The sequence below is a fragment of the Sinohyriopsis cumingii genome, chromosome 15, assembly GCF_028554795.1.
Source record: "Sinohyriopsis cumingii isolate HCF-2022 chromosome 15, ASM2855479v2, whole genome shotgun sequence".
NCBI classification, from domain to species: domain Eukaryota; kingdom Metazoa; phylum Mollusca; class Bivalvia; order Unionida; family Unionidae; genus Sinohyriopsis; species Sinohyriopsis cumingii.
Window position 1 is genome coordinate 74,269,508 of NC_142975.1, and position 21,723 is coordinate 74,291,230.

General features: G+C 34.2%; 1 protein-coding gene across 1 annotated transcript in view; it reads left to right on the forward strand.

Annotated features, from left to right (window-relative positions):
- LOC149782079 (polyamine-transporting ATPase 13A3-like) overlaps positions 1-21,723 on the forward strand; it is a 95,689-nt gene that overhangs the window by 39,744 nt on the left and 34,222 nt on the right. Inside the window, exons 9-15 of the mRNA XM_089933516.1 lie at positions 1,654-1,788; positions 2,466-2,535; positions 7,179-7,310; positions 8,672-8,833; positions 11,436-11,593; positions 16,462-16,650; positions 21,272-21,333. Of these exons, the coding sequence (XP_089789642.1) occupies positions 1,654-1,788; positions 2,466-2,535; positions 7,179-7,310; positions 8,672-8,833; positions 11,436-11,593; positions 16,462-16,650; positions 21,272-21,333 (908 nt within the window). The remainder of the gene's footprint in view (positions 1-1,653; positions 1,789-2,465; positions 2,536-7,178; positions 7,311-8,671; positions 8,834-11,435; positions 11,594-16,461; positions 16,651-21,271; positions 21,334-21,723) is intronic.

Here is a 21,723-nt window from a genome sequence, read left to right on the forward strand (position 1 = left end):
CTGACTGAGCTTTTAGACCTTTTGTGGCGCTTATTATTTAAAATTCCCCATTGATATTGATTGATGACATTTTGAGTCACCAAAACCTAGTTTTCTTGTAATATTTGTTCTATACAAACATTGATTTATTTTTCCTCGGCTTTCTCTAAGTATCAGATTGAAACCCTATTGTAAATTCATTTGTCATAATTCCTATCAATTTTTGAATCAAACATGACTTAGCCCAGGTATGTGGAACTTCCTCCAAACAAATTTATGCATATGTATGTTACTCCCTGCTCTGGAACTAATTGCATTTTTTAAAACTTAATGTAATATTTTGTGATCACTGCAAAAGCAAAATATTTTGATTATGAGACTATGTCTTAATCATAGCGATGTTAATCGTGCCTTTTTGAATACATCAAGTGGCTTAGAAACCAAGACTAGTTCAGGGGTTTAATTGATTATTTGGCTCAATTTCAGCAGTTGTTTTCATAGTGTCTGGTACTCTCATTTCAAACATGCATGGAATATTGAGAACTTTAACTTATTGCATAGTTTGATCGAAATGTGACCTACAGCATGAACAGTTTATTTTAGGTGCATCACATCGACAGCTCTGGTCTAAATACTTAAAATTAAATTGGATAAAATGTGTTCCTAGTGTATATCTGAAGAAAGATGTGCAAAACTGTTTCACATAACCAAAGTTTTGCTGGTCTCTCTCATGGCCAAGCCAGTATGGAGTGAGGATTGCTGTTGAAAAAATATTTTAAAGTGAAAAATATGCAAGAGAAATCATTGGTTGTGCAGAAGTTGATTTGTGACAATGTTTAGAAATTTAATGGGGTTCTAAATGTACACATTTTAAATGAGTTGTTAGAATCAGCAGCAACAGCAGGTCATAGGTATAAGACATACTTTGATGAGGAAAGAAAGAAAAGAAATACATCAGGAGTTAAGAAAAAGGTAAACCCTGCTTCAGGAAATTCAGTCACAGACAATGTTTAAGAAGAGGCTGATATCTCGTGGATGATTTAGTCACTAAAATTGTAAACTGGCTAACATTACCAGTCCCAAACATATTCGTGAAAATTATGTCTGAGACAAGTCAGTTATCAAGGCATGTAGATTTTAACAAGGCATCTGGGATAAAATAAATGTTGCATGCTATTTTTGTTGTCCACTTTTTATGAGATCTGTTTAATCATTTGTGGTATTTAAAGTTGCCATTTGTATGACATGTGACTGGTTCTAGAATAAGCTTTCTAAATTAAACTTACCGTAGTTATCATGACAAGCATCAAACTGATGTCCTAGTATTATCTGCCATTTTGATAGCCAAATTTGACTGTACTGTAGGTTTTTAAATGTAATTGTAATTCTTACAATATGTACTTGTTCACAAATTAGAAAACCAGTTCACATTTGTATGATTTTCAGAATAAAACAGTTCTCAAGATGCAGAAGTTAATCTCAAACAACAGTGGAGATCAGGATATGGGGCAGGGGAGAAGACGGTTGTTAAATGTTTACTAGCCAGACAGACAATCAAAATAAAAAAACGGGGTAGTTAGTGTTAAATTTACTAGACTTTGGTTTGCATGCCATTTATGTTACTATTGTTCAAATTGCTTAATGTCTAATGCAATGTATTTATTTCATTTTCAGGTGTTAAATCCATTTTACATCTTCCAAATTTGCAGTGTCATAATTTGGAATTGTGATTCGTACTATTACTACGCAGGATGCATCCTCATCATATCTTGCATATCAATTGGTGTTTCTCTCTACGAGACCAGAAAGGTGATAAAGTTTTAATATGACATCCTTGACTCTACACTTGTATGTATATGAGGCATAGAGACCTAATGGTTTTTTAGGATAAACATTTTTGCATGCTTTTTGGTGTAACCCACATTTAGTGGGAAAAGAAATAAAGAAATCGCTTCTTATTTTGCATGCTTTTTGGTGTAACCAACATTAGTGGAAAAAGAAATAAAGAAATCGCTTCTTAAAGAGCAACAGCATTGTTAATAGTTGTGTTTTTCATTGGCTCATGTTGCCATAGCTCTGTAATAGATTCCATTCATAATTATAATGTCCAATATGAAAAGGAGCAATCATGGATGATCATTTGATAGAGAATAAGACGTATAATCTAAGGGTCAGGGGTTTCATGCCCTGACCCAGACTTGTCCTGGTTGGCTGCTTTTGTTGTGTCCTTGGGAACGATGCTTAGTTCTCATTCCCTAGGCATGATATAGTCAGTAATTTGTTAAAACCATCAAAACAAAACAAACCAAAAATTAGTATGAAGTCGTTACTTTGAATTTACAATCACTGTAAAATTTTGCATGAATACTTTGAGAGTGGATTTGGAATGTAGGCCATGACAACACAATCTAATTTAACGTTTTGTATCACTCATATAATTTTTCTATCAATGTACAAAGATCAGAATCTCCTTTTTTTACTTTTAGCAAATGATAACACTTCATGACATGGTCAAAACAACAGCTACTGCAGTTACAGTTGCTAGAGGTGATGGAAGTAAGTAATTAAATGTCATAAATTGTTTGTTTTTTTGTGAGACATGGTTACCCCTTTTTTAAAATGCTGTGCTGCATGAGGAACTCAGGAAAACGCATTTTTATGAACTTTGGGTTTTGCCTTTTTGCTCCTCACACCTAAATCTATTATCATTATGTAATATTGCTCAACCCTAGTGTTACAACACTAAGTCTTAAACCATGTAACAGAAGGAAAATGAAACCAACAGTTTTATGTAAAATTGACATTTTATTTCTCTTTAAAGTTACAATGTGAAAATAAAAAGACACAGTATTGTGAATTAAATCCCAAATGATCTTAAATGTCTTATTACAAGTCCAAAAGTATAGAATGTTCCAAATGAATTCCAGTCATCCTGAATGTTCTGCTGATATAATTCAGAATATTTTTGGATGAGTTCACAATAATTCCAAAGTAAGGTATTAATCCTAAGTCAGTGAGCACTTATTAATTCCAATGAATATTTATTTAAATAATTCCTCTCGATTATATCTGAACATAACTATAAACTCTGTTCATAGATTCCCCAAAACTGATATAAAGCAGGAATGAAAAATTTGTTTACAAAGCCCATGCATATACAGATTTCAGTCAACCTAGATATGAGTCATTTCTAAAGGAAATGTCCATCAAATTGTAAACAAGTTTGCATCCAGAACATTCTAAACTTATAAATAAGGTTAGGCCTTGAACTCCAATTTTTGTAAATGTCATGTTTACTACTTACATTTGTGACAAAAGTCAAATAGGCAAAAACTTAACCCTGAATCATGGACAAAAAATATTTACACATAATAGATATACATAACACTAGATCCTATTTTAGGATGAATCCTATTTTTAACACCAAATCATGCCATTGCAATCACTTCAGATCTGTAAAGTTAAGATTTTTAGGTCGGGTATAATTTTAAGTAGAGGATCTGAAACATGATCTCTAGTATATCCAGATCGCAGAAATGAATGTAATGTCTGATTGTAATTCTTTGTGAAGGAATGTATTTTTCTCAAAAGTTAGCTTAATATTTGACCACTCAGAAATCATGTCAGCTTAGCACAAAGATTTAAGAAAGATTTATAGCCAAAAGCTGATTGTAAGAAGTATGTTTCAACCAAATAGCACTTTAAATCAGTAAGATTGAATGCCTAAAATAAATTGTTGGATAAACATTTTGAAGTAATTGTGTTTTGAAGTTCAGAATCTTATTTGTATACTCTAGGTACAGTTTTTGATGGATTGCCATGAAAATGTGTAAATAGTATGGACATCACATGAAAAAAATGCATGTCAACCAGTCACTTTACTTACCACATTTTTTCTTTGAGGTATTGACTACAGCTTTTTGATGGATTGCATTGAAACTTGGTAAATATTATGGATATTTCCTAAAGAGGCACATATTGACAAGTCCTATTGATTCCTGCACATTTTTAAAGAGTTCATACACTTTCTGTCTTCTATCATAATGCCGTGTATGATACAATTTCATTAGTGGAAATAGACTTGCATTTTTTTATGGATTTCTGTGAAACTTGGTCAATAATTGAAGAGATGCAGGTCATCAAATCATATGCAATTTTTGTGAAATTGTTGCCCTTTTTGACTTGCAGCTGAATGTTGTTTATAATAGAATCTTCTGAATGCAACTAGTCTCGCATATTTTATTGGATTGCCATAAAACTTGGAAATTTTATGATCATCATCTCAGGATGCACATGCCAATAATTCTCTGTGCTCCTTGCAATTTTTGCATCAACTGGCTGTAGGACCTTAGTGTGGTTATGGTATGACCCTATGTCCATCATGTGGCCATCAGCAGTTGCTGTTTCAAATGTTGTCTTAAAAACCAGTCAACAACATTTTACAAAGCATCCCAGCATGAAAATCTTTCAGATTTGTACAAATGATGCCAAACCAATATCAGATGTTCTTCATTGCTGTAAATAGTTTTTAAAAAACATTAAAAATGTGTATAATCCTCATAATGATCAGGTTTTGACAGAAACGCCTACTGGCAGGAACATCTTTCAAATTTATACAAATGATGCCAATCCACTTTCAAATACTACCTATGTTAATAAAATTATAAAAGTAATGTTACTAAAAACAGGAAAACCTTTAATTGACTCTTTTTCTCCCACTTCTGAATAGAATTTGAAAATACTAGACAGAATACATCATGGAACGAAGACCTTTCAAATTTACACAGTATATGCCAATCTGCCGTCAAATATGGCCAAAATAGAACAGTCTTTAAAGGACTTGTTCAGAAAACAACTCAGCAGAATTTGACCAAATTCGGCAGAAAGCATCTGGTCATAGGGGACTGAGTGTGTACCACTGATGCTGATCTGGATGATGTTTACTTAAAATAGAAAAATCTTGAAATGACTTCTCCAAAAGTGCAGAAGAGAATTTGATCATATTTGACAGAAGGCATTCTGGCATAAAAAACCTTTCAGATTTGTAAAAAAAAGTTATGCTGACCCATGATAAGATCTTGCCATCAACACTAAGATGAGAAAAACCTGTCAAATCTTTTCAAAATTCACTTTCCAGAATTCACCAAATTTGACATAACATATCTTGGCACAGAGGACTTTCAGATTTTGTGCAGATGATGCCAATTTACTACCAGAAGTGAGAAAACAATTACCTGACTTGATCTGAAATACTACTGAATAGATTTTGACCAGCTTTGACAATCCCTAAGTATCCTGCATGGTTTATACGCCTTGAAAAATCCTTGAATTTGAGGAGTTGTCTTGAAAACTGCTTGAATTTAAAATAGTGTCATGCTTGAAAATCCTTAAATTTGTTCAATTAGGATGAGTCCAAAACTGTTTTTTATTCTTTTCCTTTTTGTGTGGAATAAATGCAATTATATCTGTGCAATGAAATGTATATCTATATTGTGTTTATAATTTACTTTGTATTATAGATTGTTTGGGTCATTTTGTAAATAACATATTACTTAGCTAATATTTTACTATAATTGTAAATTTTATTTTAAGATAATTATTACTTGTAGGTAAATATGTTTACTTGGATCTTTGTTCAAGATATTTGTTTTCCCTTTTTAAATACCTGGTGTTTGTCATTTTCGTTGCTAAAATTTAAGTAAGGGACCTGACCTTATTTTGAACTTGGAATGTTCCAGAAATGAACTTTTGACCATCATCCTGGTACTCTTATTGTGTCATAGGTTTTTATGTTAAGGATGTTTACATAAGAATTAATTATTCCTATCTTAACATTTGTACTGGAATCAGTCTTTTGGTTGTGTTCAGTAAAAATTTGAGAGGATTTATATTTAATTATTCATTGGAATTAGGAAGTGGTCATTGATACTTTTCAGACTAAATCAGTATTTTGTGATTATCATGAATTCATTTAGAGGCATTTTGGATTATATCATTGTGATACATCGACACTGTTAGCACATCAACACTTCCAAGCTATTGGTACATTCAGTATTGGAATTCAATCAGAACACTGCTGGAATTCATTTATATACTCTATACTTTTGGACTTGTGACAGAACCTTTAGGACTGTTTGGTATTTAATTCACAATACTGTAAGTTATTTTTAACGTTTCACTTTGTATTCTAGGGAAATAAATTATTTGTTGAATTTTACAAAACTTATTGGTTTTAACTTTTTTGTAACAGCTTAAGACCATAGAGTCGTAAAAGCAACATGAAGTTTGTGAGATTCACTATTAAATGCATAGCTATTGTTAATTAACAAGAGAACGTTCATATGTATACTTGTATCCAAGTCACATCAAATTGCAAACTGCACAGACCCAGATCTACTGTTGCATAGTGTGCAAGCAGATCTGGATCTGTGCAGTTTTTAAGTAGCAATCAATAGAAAAAACAACAAAAATCTTGATCTGCTGGTGCAAAATGCGATGGCAGTTTAGGACTTACGGTACTAATTCAGTTCCCATAGTAAACCATACAAAATTCATTAACTTAAAAAATTTTGAGTGCTGATGATCAAACCTATATTTATCAGTATAGATTACACCTGGATGTCAGCTTCTGTGTAGAGGAATAGATATGAGTCACTGCATTTTCTGGACCTGCATGTGTTTGAAACATGTGCTTTCAATTCCGCACCAAAAGAGTCAGGTGCTAATTTTAGTAATGAGTGTTCCAAATTCAAGACTATTAAAGTACTGAAATTCCATCAATGAAACAATATCTCTATGTTTTTTCACTTACAACTAGGATAAGCTCTCAAAACATTCTTTTCCTTAAAACGTAACTCACATTATTAACCAATCCTGGTCAGCCAAACACATATATACTCTTTTATTTTCACCCATTTCCAGGCTGGTTCCCATTTTTCCATATAATTAGTACCACGTGTCCTTTAGAGTCTTTGTTATTTGCAATTTTGACTAATAAACAAGAATATATGGTACCTTGGTATCTGATAAGTTGCTGCTGGCAGAATAATTTCAGTTTCATTTGTTCCTAATATTCTGTTTTATTTATGTTTGTGAGGAAAAAAGGAAGAGACACAAGATGAATGTTTCTGAAAAAGAGGAGGCATATAAATTCCAATTTATAGACCATAAATTATTAATCATGTAAATTGTTGTTGTAGTTTATGAGGATATTCCCCTGGAGCACTTGGTACCTGGTGATGTAATTGCCATTCCTACCCATAGTTCTATTATGAATTGTGATGCTGTCCTCATATCTGGCACCTGTATTGTTAATGAGAGCATGCTTACAGGTAGGTTGAGAGAGGTAACTGTTGTATGATACATATTGAGTAAATTGACTTGTAGGTTTCAATGTTACTTTTTAACACAATTAACTATATCATGCTGAAGAAATGGGAGCTAAGTGTCTTTCCAAAGGAACACTGAGGCTTCCAATATGGACTAGGTGTCAAACCCATGACCTTTGGATTACAGGTCTGAATGCATTACCAACAGAGCTACTTACACTCGCTCAGGTACATCAAGTTTGTATACTATTCCATGAAAGCCAAATGATCTTTCAAAATGATCTTTCATGAGCAGGTGTCAGCCCATCTTCACTAGCCAAGGTTCCGATATGTTAACCCCATCTACACTTTGGTGGATTGAGCAGATATTTCTGTGCTTTGGGTCTGTGAATTTCATTGGATGTGGCAGCAAGCCACTGCATCCAATCAAAATTAAGTTGTTCAAATTTGATCACTGTTCTTCATAATTGAATGCACTCATAAATAATCAATTGTTTGTACAAATACTTTTCAGTCCTTTCAATACTTACAACTTATACTTTTGAAGTCAATTGCCTCCACCAGTTTTGGTTGATGTACAATGCATCACTGTTACATGCTGTTTGTTAGTTAACATTACTTACTAAGGGAGGCAACTCGTGAAATCAAATAGGTATCTCTAGGACAAAACACTAAAATATCTGCTTGATCTGCCAAGGTGTAGATAGAGATAACATATTGGAACTTAACTGTATAAGGTTATTAAGCTGTAAGGTGTGAAATTATAAGTCATCAAAGTAGATGTGAATTTGTACATAGAATTAGCTGGGTTATTTTTTTAGTTTTTAATTGGAGGTGTTTGGACTTTCATCACAATGTATCACTGTAAATGAAGAGAGCAAGATACATAAAGAGAAATACAGATACAGAAAGACATATGGACTCAGAAAAAACATGTCAACTTGTATCCTAATTGTTTTGTAGTCAATTTTAGAATGTTTATTTTAGAAGTGGCTTTTGTTAGTGCTGATTCTTTATATCTTTCTGACTTGCTTGTCTGTTTCTTCCTGTAACATCATACAGCAATCTGCTGCATTGTAATTTAAAAATATGGGAATGAAAATATATTCAGTCTATGAAGAAAGTTATCAGTTGTATCATATGTTACACATATATATTTTAATTGACAGAAATGGTGAGAATAAAAATTGTAGTGCTTCATATATTGGTCCAGGTAACATTGACAATAAATCACAGTGGAACATTTGTTTATTCAGGTACTGCATCCTTTGCCTCAGGCCAGTTTTTTTCAATACACAATAAATAAAAAATTCTTTCTTAAACATTCTGTTTTTGGTCATAAGTGCTTGTTTGTGATTTTAAAGGTGAGAGTGTACCAGTAACAAAGACACCACTTTCCCATCAAGAAGACGAAGAAATTTACTCCCCAAATTATCACAAGCGCCACACATTGTTTGCAGGGACGCATGTTGTACAGACCAGATACAATGGAAATGCCAAAGTTCTAGCTGTTGTTGTGAGAACAGGTAATATAAACTTGTAACATGTGGTGTCATCAGTATGGTGTTTCAGAAACCAGTGTAATATACTTTTATGACATGATAATGCCAGGAAAGGTTAACACCTGATTGTTTGATGTTCAAATTTGTATCATAGTAATGTACTCTCATGGCATGATGATACCAAAAAACCTAACACCTGGGTGATATATGTCCATTTGTACATCAAAATAATTTTGATTAAGCCCACATTAGCAGGAAGCAAGATACAGCATTCACTTTTGTGGTGGTGGCACTGGTGGAAAAGTTAGTTACCCCCACAAACATTCAAGGTTTTGCTGATTTTTTTTTATTTGCTTAAGTTGATGAAATCCCTGGATTTTCTTTATATTTCTATCATTATGTACCTGAAACAATTGATTCTTTGATATTCTTTCTTGCCCCAGTGACCTTGGAATCCATGTCAAAATCATAAGAAAGTTTGCATAAAGGGTCTGGTTAAAGAGTTTTCATTTACTTATATTTTCACCATATTTAATCGTTATGAAGCTGAGTTAATTCATTCTGTGTTGTTGTCTCTCAATTCAAGGACATGCTTGATTGCCTCTGTGGATTTGGCGACAAGGTCATAAAAACTTTGCATTATGGTTTTGGTTTTCTCTTTTGTTTATATATCTTTAGTTGCTTTATGCATTTTCTTCATACTTGAGATAGCCATTTTGAAACTAAGAACGTTCATTCTTTAACTTGTGCTTGATCCTTTGACCTTGGGGTCAAGGATATAGTTATGGAAAATATGTTATGGTTTTGGTTCATTTTTTCATTAGCCAGTATTTTTTAAATGCCCCAGTAGATTTTTGTCATACTTGAGATGAACCATTAGGAAAGACTAGAGAAATCATTCTGTGACACATGTTCTTGACCTTTCGCAGACCTGCCAACCCCTATGATTTTGCCATATGTCGTATGGAAATGACCCGTAAAATATAGATTTATGAAATAAAAGCGCAAATTACAGAAATACAATTGTTTGTGGTAAAATGTGGATACTAGTTTGTCTGTTTGATTCAGATCTGGGTTTCATATTAGATTCAGTTGGTCAGGAAGCCAGACTAACTTACACAGGAATACCTCAGACTTTAAACTGCGCATATTTCGTGATGCAGAATGTCTGCATGATCAAGCTGTTGTTTATTTTTAAAAATGGCATCCAACAAACAATATTTTCAGGATGAATGGGACAATAAACCTGTGAACAAGTTTTAATAGTCAATACAGAAGAATATTCAGATTCTTGGGGCGAAAAAAGGAAGGGCAGTAGTTACGTTTAGCAGGCATCATATTTTGATATCAGTATGTCTTATGGTGGGAAAGATGATTACTGTCACCATGGCCTGCGTGAGTGTTTTAATTTTAAATTTTGTTAAAGTCGAGAGATAGCTAGAAGCAATTGAGCACCATAGGGTTTGGATATGCAGTTTATGAAACTGTACTGGATGTAATTAAGGTCCAGGTTTTCTTGACAAACTCTTGAGTTGAAAGCAATGTTTACCATTGCTGCATCAGTCTTGAATCACAATTCTGTACTTTTAAACGCATGTTTTCCTTGATAGAAGCACTGAAAACTGGTCTAACTTGTGAAGAAAAAAATTGTCTGCCTTACTGAGAAGGTCTTGTTAGGTTTGGCAGGTCTGTTTTTGACCTTATAATCAATATCACAGTCATATACAATTTTTGTTTACTTGTTGGTTTAAGTTTCCTGAACTACTTTGTGAATTTATCATACTAGGAATGATTCATTATGAAGCTAAGACAGTTCATTCTTGCATTATCATGGAAATATATACAAAATATAAAGTGATCAGTTATTTTAAGAAGCCAAAAATCTCAGTAGAATCCAGTATCCGTGATAAGCAAACAATAGTTTCAGTATTGGATAACAGACTGAATATTTCTTCCAAAATTCTCAGAGATGTAAAGCTAGACATTCATCTTGTCTATCAATACACTTTTAAAGTATTCTTCCTTATAGTGTTTCCTTTACAAAGGAAGTTTTATGTAAGCCATCTTTATTCAAGGCATTTCTGAAACTGCCTTTAATGGACAGGTGTCCATTGTATACTGGTGTCCTTGTTGGCTCGTTTCATTGTATCAGACTTGCTTGAATTTTCTACATTTGAAGTATTTGTTAATTTTATTAATTTTCAAAGATACTGTTATTGAATAAACTTGGAAATTCATTTTAAATTTTTTTAAAAACAAAAATGGTTATGTAGTTGATATAATATAATTAGGCTTCAGGAACTCGTACATCTTAGATTGTAAGAGATTTTTTTTCTCATTTGGCTGCTATAATACATTTTAAAAAATTGGAATACAACTGTTTCTTTATTTAAAAGTTAGCAAATATAACCATATATATGTATAGCAAGCACCTACTTGGGAATAGTACTGAAAGAGATTTGCTGTACTGGCAGATCAGGATCTTTTCTTGGAATCATGGATATTGTCAACAAAGTAGACTCAGATCTGGTATGGTATGCCACTGTTGGTCTGAGTTCATGTTTGGCATGCTTCATTCTTTTATAAAGTACAGAACTATCACTGTATTATCTTCATTGATTTGCAGGATTCAACACAGCAAAGGGGGAACTTGTGAGAGCCATTCTGTTCCCCAAACCTCTTGGCTTCAAGTTCTACCAAGATGCCATGAAGTTTGTGCTTTTCCTTGCCTGTGTTGCTCTACTGGGTGTCGTCTACAGTGTTGTCACTTATATAAGACTCAAGGTAGACAACTCCTTCTTAGCATAGAAACTAATGTAGTTTCTTATTGTCATTTGTTTTGATCCTTATGACAATGTAAATGCTTCTACATTTTCTGAAATATATTATTGATTGTCAACATCAGAGAAGTTGCTTGCATTTGCTAAAAGTCGATATATTTGCATAAACAATTGTATAGTGATGAAGTTTGCAAAGGTTACCTTTAAGAATACTGTTATTAAAGTACAGTGTATTACAGTATCAAAACTAATATATATCTATGTAAAAAAAGTGTTGATAAATAAGCATTCATTGATGCTGATAAACAAACTGTAACTAGTAATAGTAATGATTAAAACAATCATTAGGTGGTCCTTAATAATAGGTTTTATTTTATACTTAAGTGTGACATGTAGAGACTTATTGGCAAAATAATTTTTTTCATTCCTATATTTTCACATGTGAGCATTTAAGATTTTCCTTCATGCCATGTGATGTTTGATTATGTGATTACATAATTTATACTCATATTCAGACATGGAATTTAATCATTCATTAAGAATTTTGACTAGATGCAATATGTGAATTTCTGAAGTTATTTCCCTTTACTTTCTTGACAACAAAGATAAAGTTAACCTGCTGTGGTGCAGTGCTAAATTGACCTTGCATTGTTTTCAGATATGATCAAAAGATTTACAAAATAACAAAAATATAAATTACAGCGACAGATTAGGTCAACTCAGTCCTACCCCTTTCTTAAATCACGAATAATTATATGATCAGCATATGAAAGTGAGGTGAATTTATGAAAATGGGGTGGGAATGAGCGTGTTGTGTCAAGGAGTGAGTTTAATCTTCTAAACTTCGATTTTGGAGCAAGTTTGCTTTATAATAAAAAGACATATTTTTTCCCCCGCCATTAATACCAGATATATTTCATACTTTGGTACCAAAAATGATATATTTTAGCATGTGGCTTTGCTACTCGTTAAAATATCTCATTTATGGTACCACACCATGTAATACATCTTGTAATAACGTAGGAAAAGAAAATATTCTCTGTGTCATCTACAACAGTGCTGGTTAAGATAAGCATTAGCTGATCCTATATAACAGACTAACACCTATGATAAAATAGGCATTAGGTGGTACTAAAGTAATAACAAACTGTAATCTACAATTGGACTGGTTAAATAAGCATTCAGTGATTCCTTTTTTTAAAAAACGCTTGTAGCCTCAAACTGTGCTGTTTGAAATAAGCATTAAGTACTTCTAAATAACAGACTGTAACCTGTAATCATTGCTGTATAAAATATGCACTCAGTGATTCTCAGTAACTGACTGGAACCTGCAGTTCTGATATAATTCTCAATTTGTGTTGGCAAGTTTGTGTATTTACAAAGCAAAGTACTGGTACATGTTTGCTGTAATTCCATTTTTAGCTCTACTGGTTGTAAACCAGAAGAGCTTATGGAATGTCCTGTTTTTTGTCATCTGTTTCCATATTCTGTGGAACTGCTCCAGTGACCTAGTGGTCAGAGTGTCCGCCTCGGATGCGGGAGGTCGTGGGTTCGATCCCCGGCCGAGTCATGCCGAAGACTTACAAAAATGGTACTAACGGCTGCCTCACTTGGCGCTCAGCATTAAGAGGTTAGTGTTAGGACTGGTCGGCCTGGTGTCAGGATAATGTGACTGGGTGGGGCATCATGCTACATGTCTGTGTCATGATGCCCCAGTGCTAGACATCACTTTAAAATACCACACTGCAGACATCGTAGCAATATGACTGAAAAATTGTTAATGCTATGTTAGAAATCCAGATCACACACACACTCCATATTCTATAGTCTAATGTCCATCCATCCATTCACACAAGTTTGTTATCTCCAGTCCTCCTAAACTACTTGTAGGATTGCCATGAAACTTTATGTACACATATTCATTCCAAGGTCTTGTTTGTCCTAAATGCAAATGGTGCCGCTCTGATATCCAGTATTGCCACCAAGCTGCCATCTTCAGAATCTTGTTACTGCTACTTCTTCCGAATGGATGGTCATATCAACAAGGATTTTCATTAAAAGGCCTTTTTATCATGTCAGGTTGGTCGTAATGATGTCAAGTTGGTCCTAAATGAAAATGGCTTCAATCTGGCATTCAGTATTGTCACAACAGCAGCCATCATGAAAATATTATTGCTTCAACATTTGAATGGAAAGTCATGTCAGCATGGGGTTGTCATTGAAAGACTTCTCATAGTATGTCATTGATCTTGAATAAAAATTGTGCAAACCTTTAATCCAATATGGCTTCCACAGTTGACATTTTGAAAATCTTATCTCTACTCCTCCTGGATAGAAAGTCATATCAACATTGGGTTTTCATCAGAAGACTTCCTGTGATGTCATATTTGGTACTAACTGAAAATAACCCAATCTAACATCAATATGGTCACCAAGTCAGCCATCCTGAAAATCTTTTTTTTAATATGAGTGATGCCATACCTGTTGGTATTGCACAGCTGGTACTCTTTTAGGTTGAAAATACTCTGAGCATGTGACTAGAATTTGTCCAGCCATTCGGTAAACCAGAAGATTTCAGAACACTGGATCACCCAAGGGAAACCCCATACGTTTGATGGTAATGCATACTCCATTCATTATTTTCTTGGTCACATGGCCATAATGTTCATACCGTTGATGTCCAAGAAGATTGTCATCACTTTGGAAGATTTAGTGAATTATATATATATTGTGGCATATTTGTAGTAGATGTTTGCAACAGCCCACAGATTCTTCACCTTCACACGCGTTTCATGTCAGACAATCTCTCCAAAAGAAAAGTTTTTGATCAAAGCTGCTAAGTACATCATTCAGTCCAAGAGATGATCTACATCTAAGGGTATGATGCCAAATAGAGCATCTTTTGCAAGTGGTGACGTTCAAAATGCATCAATCTTAGCTGTGGCAGATTTTCTTCTCTTCAGAGAAAAATAATGCTTAGTTTCCCCTGTTGAGGCTATCAAGCAGCATCCCTGACACTCTCAAAGTTTCCAAAGACCCTGCAATCAGGACAGATTCCAACATAGCAGACCTGATCAGATTTTTCGAACCACAAAGACCAGTTCTTGCTCTCTAATGCCTAAATGGCATCTTGTGTCTTGTGGTTTCTTAAATCCCCTATAAGCCTTTGAGTGAAGCTTAAACCTTACCATCATAACAGTCCTCATGCACTCCTTTGTGTTCGTAGCCATAAAGTTAAGCCGTTTTCCAGCTTGTTCTCTGCTTGGATGTATGTTGGTGCTTGGGTTGTACTAACAAAAAGGTGTTTATATTAAATAAAGCTTTTATTCACAGTTTTTACTTCTCCATTAAGATTTTGTCCCAGAATAGTCAAACATATATGAAATAAAAAGAGAAAAATCTAATTATTTATATTCAGTTATGGAGAATCATAACTGATGGCTTCATTGTTTTATTTCCCAACCAATCTTTAATTATTTTGATAAATTGTCACACCACTAATAAATATTCCTAAAATTAGAAAAACTCTTAAATAACTTTTGTTCCAGATATTTTTAACAGTATTTGACCCAGTTTTACAAAGTATAGAATTTGTAGAAATTTTGACACTAATCCAGATTTCTTGACCATCTTCTCTTGAAGTGGACTATTAGGCAGAATTCAAGCACAACTGAGCCTCATATTTTAATAAGTTAGACTATACAATTATGATGGCAAATTCTGTAGCAGATTCAAGAAGTAATAAATCACATATGATTTATTTAATTCTTTGTAAAGTGTAGCTGCAAAGGTTAATTTTGATGAGTTTGTATATTTGTGTAAATATCCATTTTACCGGCTATTCTTGTATAGTCATAGTTTCAACATGTCAATCAACCTTCCAGGCACCTCCTATTTTCTTTTTCTCTGACAAATAGATGGGCCACCAGCTGTTGACTGGTGTGATTGCACAGTGGTGGATAATACAAGTATAAACATGTGGGAGATTAAATTTCCAATGTCCCTTCAGATTAGACTGAAGTAGAGAACACTAGGGCTTGCATGACTCATCCAGATGACATAATTTTACTGCAAAAGATATAAGAGCATTGAAGGGCAGTGAATACAGCTCAAAAACTTAGTTTAATGGGGGAAAATTCATCACCTCAAATTGCCAAATAAAGATTTTTAACTTTATTTCAATCCATTGAGGAATTTGAAAATATATCAACCAATTATAGAATATGAACTGTTATTGGTTTTGATACATTTGAATAAATATTTCCCCTGTCCACACCAAGTCTCTATTTCTGCCATACAGACTTTGTTCTGAATAACTAGTCAGGTGTCTGTGTTACTTCTGCATTAAAAACCTGATATATAATAACTCTGATATGTGATAATTTGGTTGGATTTTGTTCAAATTTGAAAATTTACTGGTTTATATACAGAACATTAAATATCTTACATTTAAAATATGTCCTTTTGATAAAGATTTTGCTTTACAGAGAATGGATGGAACTAATAATTTCCTTTCAAGTTTTAATTTTTTAACAGTAACGATACATGTAAGAATTGGGGCCCCGAGTGGCCAAGTGGTCTAAAGCGCTCTCCGTTACAGATCACTGCCATCTCACCTCTGTCTGCGTAGGTTCGAGTCTCGGATTCTGCCAATGTGGGTATGTGGGAAAGCTTGCCAGTAGCTTCTCATGGGTTGGTGGTTCTTTCCGTGGTTTTTCCGGGTTCTTCCTCTACCATTAATACTGGCCGCCATGTATAGCCTATCGTGTGCTGAAAAATGGTGTTAAACCCTACAACAACAACAACAACATGTAAGAATCAATAAAGTTTATAATTTAAGCCTTATTGAATAGTGAGTTAATTACTTTTCAGGCTGAAGTAGCACATATTGTAATTCGTGTGTTGGACATCATTACAATCATCGTACCTCCTGCCCTTCCGGCTGCTATGACTGTGGGAACAGTATATGCTCAGAGTCGCCTTAAAAAGAATGGAATCTTCTGTATTAGTCCACCTCGAATTAACTTTTGTGGAAGACTCAACATATTCTGCTTTGACAAGGTAAGGTGTTCTGCTCCATGCAATATGTGCAGTTGTAACAGATTTTGGATTGATATTGAATTTGCCAATGTAATACTGAATTTGCCCATGATCATACTGAATTTGCAAATGTAATATTGAATTTGCTGATGTACACCCCATACCCAAATGCAAACAGGGTAGATCTGTACTCACAATTATAATCAGTTCTATTTATATGGGTAGGTATGCACTGCACAATTAGACTTGATTTTGTTTATATTGGTAGATCAGTATTGCACAGTTAATAACAATAATAATAATAATAATAATAATGTAGACTTAGAACAGCACCTAATCTTTAGAAGGTCTAAGCACTTTACAGTAATAGATAACACATAACAACATATACAGCAACAAGATGACAACAACAAACACCATGAAATCACAAAACAAAAACATGCTGACAATAATTGAGGCAGTAAACATTATTAAGTCTTTAGGCCTGTGCTGGTAGTTGAAATAGGTGAGTTTTAAGAGCATGATTGAATTAGATCATAGTATTCTTGTGTCTAAGATCTTCAGGCAATTAGATCCACATAGTTGGGGCCTGATATGCAAGAGAATATTGTCCATATGATTTCATTTTAATAGTGGGAACAATGAGAATGCAAGTTTCTGAAGAGTAGTGTAAGTTTCTAGATGGGGTGTACACATGGTTGATGTCAGATATATATCTTTAATTTGAGCCAGTCGGTGAAATGTAGCATAGTGAACAGATTTTGTCTTTGATTCTGGATTGAACAGGTAGCCAGTGAAATTTACAGAGTGGGTGGGTGATCAGTTCTTGGTACTCTAGATGTCCTGAGGAGCTGTGTTTTGAACTTTTTGAAGTTTCTGTAGTAGATACTGAGATGAACCAGATAGAAGTAAAAAAACAGTAGTCTAGTCTACATTTGGTGAAACACTAGATGTTGATATATGACATGTGAGAGTGGCTGAGTATAGAATGAAGAGAACAGGGCCAAGAGTGGAGCCTTGTAGAACACCAAAACATAGATCAGCTGGGCTGGAATGTTTTCCATTTACAGACACAATTTGTGTTCTGCTGACTAAGTAGGACTTGAGCCATAGTAAAGCTGTATTGTGAATATCAGATACATGCTGGAGATGGTGAAGTAATATAGTGTGGTCTGTTATGTCAAATGCTGCAGACAGATGAAGGAGGGTGAGGACTGTAATTTTAGATGAGATACATGTTGGGCTAGAACAGCTTTTTCTAAGTTTTTTTAAATGATTGATTGGTTAAAAACAGGATGGTAGTTCTTTAAATCATTCAGGTCAAGTGTGTGTTTCTTCAGCAGAGGTTTAACAATGACAGTTTAAAAAAATGATGGGAATTCCCTGGATGAGAGAGAGGTATTAATAACATCAGTTAGTGAAGGCAATGCTGGATCTTAGCACCCATGCAGCAATGATGTTAGAATTGGATTGAGTTCACATGACTTAGGGGTGCCCTTTCATCACAATTCTTTGTACCAAATCCATAGAGATGGGTTCAGATGTTGTTAAAGGTTGCCTTTTATATTCTGTATCGCAACTGTATGGTGATGATGCATTAACTGAAATTGTATTGTGAAGCTTATCTCCAGTAGATTGAACTTTTTCATGGAATAAATTTGCAAATAGGTTCAGAAGGTTGACCAGAGAGAAGGTCATTGGAAGTGGTGTACGTTTATTTCTTGATATTATCTTGTTCATAATCTTGAAGAGCTCTTTGCAGCTGGACCTTTCATTGATCTTAGTACAGTAGAACTATGAAACATTCATTTTAGCAAGATAGATCTATACTGCACAGTAGACTCTACTCTGTTGATATGGATTGATCTGTATTGCACAATAGACTCTACTCTATTGATATGGGTAGATCTATACTGCACCATAGACTCAACTCTGTTGATGTGGGTAGATCTATATTGCACAATAGATGATACTCTGTTGATGTGGGTAGATCTGTACTGCACAATAGATGATACTCTGTTGATATGGGTAGATCTGTACTGCACTCTACTCTGTTGATGTGGATAGATCTATACTGCACAATAGACTCTACTCTCTTGATATGGGTAGATCTATACTGCACAATAGACTCTACTCTGTTGATATGGGTAGATCTGTACTGCGCAATATACTCTACTCTGTTGATATGGGTAGATCTATTCTGCACAATAGACTCTACTCTGTTGATGTGGGTAGATCTATACTGCACAATAGACTCAACTCTGTTGATGTGGGTAGATCTATATTGCACAATAGACTCTACTCTGTTGATATGGTTAGATCTATACTGCACAATAGACTCTACTCTGTTGATGTGGGTAGATCTATACTGCACAGAAGACTACGCTGTTGATGTGGGTAGATCTATACTGCACAATAGACTCTACTCTGATGATATGGGTAGATCCGTACTGCACAATAGACTCTACTCTGTTGATATGGGTAGATCTGTACTGCACCATAGACTCTACTCTGTTGATGTAGGTAGATCTATATTGCACAATAGACTCTACTCTGTTGATGTGGGTAGATCTGTACTGCACACTCTACTCAGTTGATGTGGATAGATCTATACTGCACAGTAGACTCTATTCTGTTGATATGGGTAGATCTGTACTGTGCAATATACTCTACTCTGTTGATATGGGTAGATCTATACTGCACAATAGACTATACTCTGTTGATGTGGGTAGATCTATACTGCACAATAGACTCAACTCTGTTGATGTGGGTAGATCTATACTGCACAATAGACTCTACTCTGTTGATATGGGTAGATCTATACTGCACAATAGACTCTACTCTGTTGATATGGGTAGATCTATACTGCACAATAGACTCTACTCTGTTGATATGAGTAGATCTAGACTGCACAGTATACTCTACTCTGTTGATATGGATTGATCTATATTGCACAACAGACTCTACTCTGTTGATGTGGGTAGATCTATACTGCACAATAGACTCTACTCTGTTTCATTGGGTAGATCTATACTGCACAATAGGCTCTACTCTGTTGAGATGGATTGATCGATATTGCACAATTATACTCTACTCTCTGTCATATTTACAGTGTTTCTGTTGGTAGATCTGTGCTGCACATTTAGGCTTTCTTGAATTGGGTTGATTTGAACTACATAATTAGATTTGATTCTATTAATATGGGTAGATCTGTACTGCACATATAGACTTTACTCTGTTTGCTTGAAATTATAAGGTATATTGAAATGCATTGTAAATAAAATCTATTCTGAGTGTTATAATAAAAGATACCTAAAATGTGGCACTTTTAATACATAAACCAGCTTGTGTCAATTGAGTGCAGGCTATACACAAGCAAATATAGTAGTTTTTGCATTTTTATAGCAGTTTCTAGGTCAGAAGTTGAGACTAAAATATGTTTTAGCTGGCTGCAAGGCCAAATGAACATAGGGTATGTTCCTTCATCATACATTGTGTATAACCTATTTCTGATTGCTGTTTCTCTTCATCTTCTCAAAAAGACTGCCTGACCAATTTGCACACGATTTTATGGGAGCATTCTGGCATCAGGGCTACATATTTGTTAAGGGGAGACAAATCCTTCATCCACTGTGGCCACCATTACTAAAATTAGAAAAATCATTTTACAGCTTTTTGAAAACTGCTCAACAGAATTTGGAAAAAATCTGACACAAAGCATTCTCAATTTTATTCAAACAATGCTGATCTGCCATCCACTATGGCCACCATTACTAAAAATAGAAAACCATTCAGATAGTTCTTCTCAAAAGCGACTCAATAGAATTTGAAATAATTTGATGGAAGACATCTTGGCGTTAAGAGTTTTCTTTTTTTTTTCAAGATACTGATGCACTCTTGGATATGGCTGCTTTTATTTAAAATTGAAAAATCTTTAAACAGACTTTTCCAGAAAACCATTCAGCAGAATTTTACCAAATCTGAGAGTATTTGGTATAATAGCTTTCAGATTTTTTTTGTACATTGATGATGTTCTGTCATCAAGGATGTTATCATTTGGGGAAAATGGCAAAAATGTGAAAAACATCTGAGAAACTGCTTAGCAGAATTTAAATCTGACAGAAAACAATCTGGCATTATTGGCTTTCAGTGTTGTACAGATGATTCCAGTTCACCATCAAATATGACTACAGTTTATAAAAATGAAGAATCTTTTAAAGTACTAATATAAAAAAAAAACACTCAACAGAATCTGATAAAATTGGCAGAAGGTGCCAATAAGTCTGCTGTTCCAGATGTGTCAGTTTTATTTGTTTGTGCATGAATTTCCTTCATCGGTTAATGTTATCTTTCTATTAATTATGGTTCTTTGATTCATTAACTTTGTACTTTTCTTTCTGTTTTGTATCCTTATAATCAACTATTTATTTATATCATATGGAATTATAAATAATAAATTACTAAAATGATCATTTTCTTGAAAATATATACACCTCTCCATTCCTCTAAGGTCAGCAGTTTATTGTTAATGTTATATAAGTCATGGCATATACTGTTTATTTCATGTGAGTCAGTTAGATATATCCTGGATCATTTTTCAACTTAATGTAAATGTTTTTTTTCTTCTTTTCTTTTTGATTAGACTGGTACACTTACAGAAGATGGACTTGACATGTGGGGTGTTCTGCCTGTGTCAGATAAAACGTAAGTGTTTAGTAGAATGTTCTGATGGAAAATTTTGCAGTGTTTGTTCGTGAGACTGCCTTGATGGAAACTCAATGTATTATGTCAGCAATTGTGTGAATACACATCCCATACATCTGCACACACCATAGATTAACCTAAATGTTTTTGCTTTCATTCTGTTTGAGTATCATTTTATACCAACCCCTTCAGATTTGAAATATAGCTTCATCATGCATTTACCTTTATCCAGGTAAATAAATGTCCTTGTCATTGAAGTTTGGGGTCGGCATACTTGCTAACCTTCCAGACACTTTGAAGGTAGGAAAAGAGATGGAGGTTTTAGACTCAGAAGGTGTTTTGGGGGAACCCATAAGGGAGGGGGAAGGAAGTAAGTGCATGTAATCCAAC